This window comes from Cydia strobilella, chromosome 1 (assembly GCF_947568885.1).
Source record: "Cydia strobilella chromosome 1, ilCydStro3.1, whole genome shotgun sequence".
Taxonomy (NCBI): domain Eukaryota; kingdom Metazoa; phylum Arthropoda; class Insecta; order Lepidoptera; family Tortricidae; genus Cydia; species Cydia strobilella.
Window position 1 is genome coordinate 20,264,681 of NC_086041.1, and position 6,982 is coordinate 20,271,662.

Consider the following 6,982-nt stretch of genomic DNA (forward strand, 5'->3'; position numbering starts at 1 on the left):
CCTGAAGAGTGACAATCCGACACCAAAAACCATCATTAGAAGGTAGCAAGAACGGCAACATCGCGGGATGTGAATTTTACAAGAGGTCAATTAGAACTTACATTTTGATGTCAACATGATGTTTTTTATAAAAGTCATTTTATAAAAAACATCCTTTTGTTATCAAAATGAAGAATTTGCCTTCAAAAGTGTTGATAATAAAAACAACAGCTGGTTCATTTACACTCATTAGCGAATGTTCGGGTGTTCAATCTATCAAAGAGCAAAATGTATAGTTCTGGTTTAGTTTTAACCTCAGACTGTATACTTAGACCTTTATTTAAATGATGCATTCACATACTGTTGGTCCACTCTGCTGTGACTCGCTCTGGAGGGGTGCGAGGTGGGGCCGAGACGTATTCGGATTCCGTCACGAATGGTACGAATGATTTATCCGAAACGAGAGGAAGAGTGCCCTGAGATAAGACGTGACAAATCAGAGCTTGAACCCGCGACATATCTCTATTTACAATTTTCTTGAGTTGACGACTTTTCCCTCGTTCTTTTATTGAACTTTACTCTCGGATAATGGAACACGAAGTTATATTGCCAAAGCGGCTTTTTAGGATTGAGTTTTAGAATCTGAAATTTATATTCATCCAACTCGAAGGTGATGTTTTATACTATTTTTTACCTTTATGGTACTTCTGTTGTTTATGTAATAATGGGTACTAGTACTAAAGAGGGCAAACGTTTCTTAAATTGCGCCTCGGTAAGAATCACATAACAGATAACGAACTAGAATCAGCTAACAGCGTATCCATTAAATATAAATCCCGTATTCCATTTAAATTCTGAGCTTCAACACTGCATTTATGGAATGTATTTTTCTAATACCTAAAGAGAGAAAAATATATAACTTACAATACGCGTAGTACAACTTTTGATTTTCAGTCGTAAAGAAACATTGACTAGTTTATGGAAATGCCAATTTGAGTCCAGTAGCCAAAATGGCACATGGCAGATGTTAAGCAATAATATTAAGATTACTTTATTTAATATTCCATATGCTACAAATGAGTATAAAGCCCCATTTAGACGGATCAAAAACTTGCATATTATTTTCGTTATATTGCGGCAATGAGGATATAATAAGATAGAGCGGTACTGCCATAGTAAATTTTGTAACCACTGTAAATTCACTGCCATCTATCGACATACTTTGAAACTAAAAATTAAAATTTATAAAAATACGTTAAAATGTATTTAAATATTGTGATATTTGATCGATCGAACGATTGCATGCAAGTTCTCGAGCCTTGTAGATGGGACTTAATGACGATTTGTCAAGTTTTATATTTATATGGAAGCAATTTCTTTTTTGACGTCTTTCAACAATTATTATAGATAATGGTATCCAAATAATTTTCTACATAATTCAGACAGATTATATAGATAACCGATATTGTAATATTACACAGGTTGTGCCATTATGTAGAAAATTATTTTAAATAATCATATTAACGATCTATACATGATCTATACCGTCTTTATTTGCTTTTAGTACGAACCGCATTAACGCTGTCTGAAAGCTTTCATAAATATTTATTCATCTTAAATAACAGACTTGAATCTTCGACAAATACGTTACCTATATTTCACATTACGAAAACTCACGAGATACCTTTTCGATTCCACTCAAAACATTTTAAAATGCTCCTATTTAGCATAAGCAAACATTTAGTTTTGCAACTTAAAAAAATATTTTTCTAGTTGAAAACTTCAGGGGTAGTCCCCGAAGGGTCGTCTAAAGACTCTAAAGCCTCTTTGTCGGGACCTTATTCTTATAAATCGCACTGAATTTTGGGATAGAAAGGATTATGCTATACGTGTGTCGACGTCTTGGGATGAAACTTTGTCGAAATACATTTATAATTTAACCTTGTTGCAAAAACGAGAAACGACATCTGACGGGAGGTCTAATTACTTAACACATTTAAGAAACTTTTCGGGTTTTGTTGCTTTCAGTTAAATATTATTTCGACAAATCGCTAAATCAAATTCCAGCACCTATTTATGTACACATATAACGATATATGCATATTTAAAGCTTGTTCTATACTAAAATAATAACGTATCTAAGCATAGTAACTGACTAAACATATAGTACTTTAACATTTTCTCAGGCTCAACGCTAGTGTGAGCAGTTAGCAATGCTAAGCTGTATCCTGCCAGGGATTCCACCAGTGTGCGGCACAAGCAAATTCAGTACAAAAAAGCTTGTGCCGCACAGTGCCGCACACTGGTGGAATCCCTCTTCGCTCAACAAGCACTCCAAATTAAATATAGTAACTAAGTATACTGAAAAATTCGATTATAAAACAACACTCCAACAACTTCCAATATCAACCTGTGGAGATGCTGCAATGAGACTCCGATCGACCAGCAGATCAAGCGCCGGAAATGGAGTTGGATTGGGCATACACTCCGAAGGGATCCTGAGCACATACCGAGGCAAGCCCTAGACTGGAATCCCCAAGGAAAGAGGAAACGTTGCCGTCCAAAGCAGACCTGGCGCCGGACTATCATTGCAGAGGCGAAGGCTATTGGGAAGACTTGAAGCGAAGTCAAGCACGAAGCTCAAGACCGATCCAGATGGCGGCGCACTGTGGACGCCCTCTGCCCCACCTAGGGGACATAGGACAATAAGTCAAGTCAAGTAAGTCAAGTATACTGAAAAACACTGAAAAATAATAAGACAGAATGTAACTTGGAACATTTTCATTATTTACTAAAGGTGACATTTGGATATCAACTACAGCCGCATTGCTCGATATTACTGCTGCGGCATCAACGCCGCCACTGTAGCTGTCGATTTGAAAATGAGTTACAATTTTATTACTGTCTTGATTATGACGTTCAATCCGTCACTCATTTAATCAAGGAAATTGACAAATGCAGCTGCAGTTGCAATCCGAATATCACCTTAAATCTTAAAAAGCTCAAAAATCTGCGGTAAGATATAGTAACGGAGACGCTGTTGCAGCCCAAAAAGTAAAGAGTGCACCAAAAATATATAATATCAGGATATCTACCTATATTATTTTTTCTTAAAATCATACATATTTTAAGTTTGCCCAAAGGTATCACAACAATACACTCACAACAGTACAATAATTTTGATATAAAACTAATAAATACCCAGCTACGAGTAAGTAATTCAAAGTTGACAGCGCGATAAGATTTGGGAGTGAAAAAAAAAGTAATGGGTTTGTTATGTATTTTTGAAAATAATAGTAATTTCCATTCAGAATAATAGATACAGTAGATATAGGTGTGTACTTCGTTTTTTAGAACAAACGTAAACAATATTGACATGACTTTTTATTAAAAAAGGTTTTTAAAAATCCGTAACTAAGGTAAGTATTAACATACGATTTATGAAATTCGCCTAATTATTTATTCTCCTCAAATTCGTACCAATTTGTTGTACGACCTGCATAAATGAAAAACCTGGTTAATTGACACAGGGCCGGTCCCTTGAGATTGCAGTTCGCAGTCGCCTTCGCCTTCGAGATGGCGCCTTGGAGCCATCGAGTTTCTCGCTCCTCCGCAAGGTGGCGCCAGCGCTGCACTCGATTGCCAACACTTTAGACATTAAGTCCGCCATTTGTAATTATTTTTGTATTTTGTGCAATAAAGATTAAAGAAATAAATATATGTGTAAAAATATATTAGCCTCAAGTAAATAAAAATATAACATGTAAGTACTACAATTTACGACTGTGAACTCAAACACATTGAATCAATTGTTTACTGAAGGGACAACGCTTTCTCTCCCATTTTTCCCTGGCTGCATAAAAGGAGCAATTTCACTGCATCACCCGGGCGAAATTTAATCAAAACAACAATAGGGTTTGCCTTTACCGGGGGTTTGTTGTTTCATCTTCTTTCGAAATTTGACGCGTCCAAATATCATTAAAGGAACGTTTTTTTTTGGCGAATTGTGACATTTTTTATTATCTACAAATCTATACCACGTTGTTTTTAGCATTAGAAAAAAGGTAAACAATCTTAACGAGTATTTTTATTGAAAAACACAAAAAAAATAAGTCACGGTAAATATGTAACAATTATAAATCATATTTTTTTTATTAGCCTACTTTAGTGTCCCACTGCTGGGCATAGGCCTGCCCTCGTTTTCTCCACTCGACCCTGTCATCGGCATTTTCCCACCATAAATAATATACAAGGCCAGAAACTAATACAATATAAACTTAAACAAACAATCTATCATAAAAAAATATTCCTTAACCTGCTTAACCTCCTCGTTTATATTATGTAGTATGTAGAAATAAAAATATGTAACTATGCAGTACCAAATATTACTATAAATACCTATTATTTAAATCAATAAGACTAATATTATCAATATGCAATTATGTAGATCTAATAGTCCTTATTGAAAGTAAGTATCAAAGATGGCAGCTTTTACATAGATATAAAAATATGTTTAATTTTTTAACGCGACTTTCCACTGTTATAGCCACTTAGAATTTTTAATTTATCACGAACGGACAAAGTGTTGTGTTTACGTTTCGGCATATTTTACGTAAAGTAGCTCGAACGAGTAACAAAAAAAAACTAATCTATCAATTAAAGGATCTCACGTTAGACCGGGCCGTGTCCGGGCCGGAGCTTCCGGCGTTTCGTTTCTATGGAAAGCATCACGTGATCACCTGTCATGTCATAGAAAAGTAAGCGCCGGAAGCTCCGGCCCGGACACGGCCCGGTCTAACGTGAGTCATCCTTAAAGCGCGCAATATCGATAAATACCTTAAACTACCCTCCATCGGAAAATCATATCTCCTAACAAAAATAAAATTACGTATCATGTTTTATAAAAATATCGCTGAACAAAATATGTAGGTGCAAAATGTAATATAGATACCATGTATCTGCAGTCTTGTTCAAGCGGCGGAGCCACGTAGCTATTTAATTTTAGAAGGCGTTTAACATTCCATAAAATATGTAGCAACATGGCTCTTACTTACCATTAAACTGCAGAAAACGCATCTGAACATAGTGTTGTATATTATGTGTTCCTTGAACCAATTTAGATATAAACTGTAAACTGACTGGTTTAGGTTGTAATAAGTATAACATTAAGAAACATGTTAGGAACTAATTTGTGGATTGGTAAATTTAAATTACTTATCAATAATTCAACTTACATCAATAATTTTAATTGGAAGATAATAATTTGATACAATGAATTTTCATTTAACAAAACACAATTTCGTAAATTAAAATACACGTAGGATCTACAACTGACTAAATTATTGAGTAAACATATCAAAAAGGCAATAAAACGGACACAAACGAACCACACAATACAATTACACTTTGTAACGGTCCAGCGCTCAATGGAGTATGCAACTGAACCTTGTCCCTGAGTTGCGGAACGCTTTCTTCATCTTATTTGAGACTATAAATAGATAAGATAATATTCATCGATCACAAAACAAACTTAACCAACAATGAGGTTGGTTATAGCAGTCTCACTAGTCTGCCTTCTGGCGGCGTACGCCAGGGAGATAGACCAGACTCAGGATCTGGTTCCCGCAGAGAGCAAAGGCCATCATCATGAGTCTGGCGGCGGCAAAGAGCACCACGCCCACCACCATCACGAACATGGGGAAAAAGGACACAAAGGCCATAAAGGGCATCATCATCACCACAAGGGAGAGCACGGTGACCACGGAAAACATCATCATGAGGGTCATCATGAGGAACATGGCGGCGGACATAAAAAACATCACGATGAACACGACCATCACGGTCACCATCATGAACACGGACACCATCATAAAGGTGGCAAACACGGCCATAAGAAACATCACGATAAAGGTGAAAAGACTGAAGGTTACCATAAGAAGTACCATAAGGATGACTTCCATAAGGACCATCATTTCTATGACGATCATCATCACGAGGGCAAACATCACAAGCACGGCAAACACCACGGACATCACGAAAAACACGGCGGCGACCACAAAAAGGGCGGACACCACGAGCACGGTCATCATGAACATCATCATGGCAAGCACGGTCATCATGACAAGCATCATTATGACGAAGATCACAAAGGACATAAAGGCCACCACGGTCACGAAGAGCACCACCACCACCACCATGACCATGGTAAGAAAGGTGGTCACCATGACGGAAAGGAGTGGGGCTTCCATCATGGAAAGCATTGATCTCATACCAAATTTGAGCTGTGATATTTTTCCTAGAAACGTGCGGGTTTTCTAGAAAGCCCAATTTTAGTCGTTTTTTATTGTTATTTAGTTTTGATACTTTGTTGATTTTTATGTAAGAGCATTGGCTCTTACAGGCAGACATTGGTCTGTAATCGGTATGTTTTGTATGATACTTCATTAGTTTTGTAAAGAATAAAGAAAATTTCAATTCTACTGCGTTCCATTACTTGAATAACTATAATATCAGGGTCGACGAGATTTAATTAAATTAAAATAAAAATATCCTTGGCGAAAACATTATTGAAAGGCAATGCAATGTCGACGTCTAAATGTACTTTAGAACAGCCGTAAACAATCCTTAGTAAGTAGAATAAAGTTGGAAACCTACGTCGAAGTAAATCATAATTAATAATCTACTATTTTATGATCTTGGTAGTTTCGGCCCCCGTCATGCTAAATTACTGGTAAGTTTGAAGTTCATCCATTAGGCGTCCGAACCTTACTTAGCAATGTGTTCGTTATAGTTGACAAGTTTATGTACATATTCGTGGCTTTCCATCAGAGAAGGGTCCTGATGCTTCACTTGCAATAAGGACCTTTTTATCAGAATTTCTATTGGAATTTCAGATGGAAACATGCTAATTGTACTTGAAGCATAAGGACCCTTCTGTAACGGAAAGCCACATTTTACACCTTTATAACTATGTATTAAACATTATTCATGTTATAAAATAAAT

The 6,982-nt window shown here is 36.4% G+C and overlaps 1 protein-coding gene across 1 annotated transcript; it reads left to right on the plus strand.

Moving 5' to 3' along the window:
* Window positions 1–5,487: 5,487 nt before the first annotated feature.
* LOC134747266 (histidine-rich glycoprotein-like) lies at window positions 5,488–6,357 on the plus strand. Its single transcript, XM_063681885.1, has one exon. It carries the CDS (start codon window positions 5,520–5,522, stop codon window positions 6,240–6,242), a length of 723 nt encoding a protein of 240 aa, XP_063537955.1. The 5' UTR covers window positions 5,488–5,519; the 3' UTR covers window positions 6,243–6,357.
* The last annotated feature ends 625 nt before the right edge of the window (window positions 6,358–6,982 follow it).

What these genes read in the sequence shown, in the direction of transcription:
- LOC134747266 (XM_063681885.1), top strand. Translation starts at nt 5,520, where the DNA reads ATGAGGTTGGTTATAGCAGTCTCACTAGTCTGCCTTCTGGCGGCGTAC.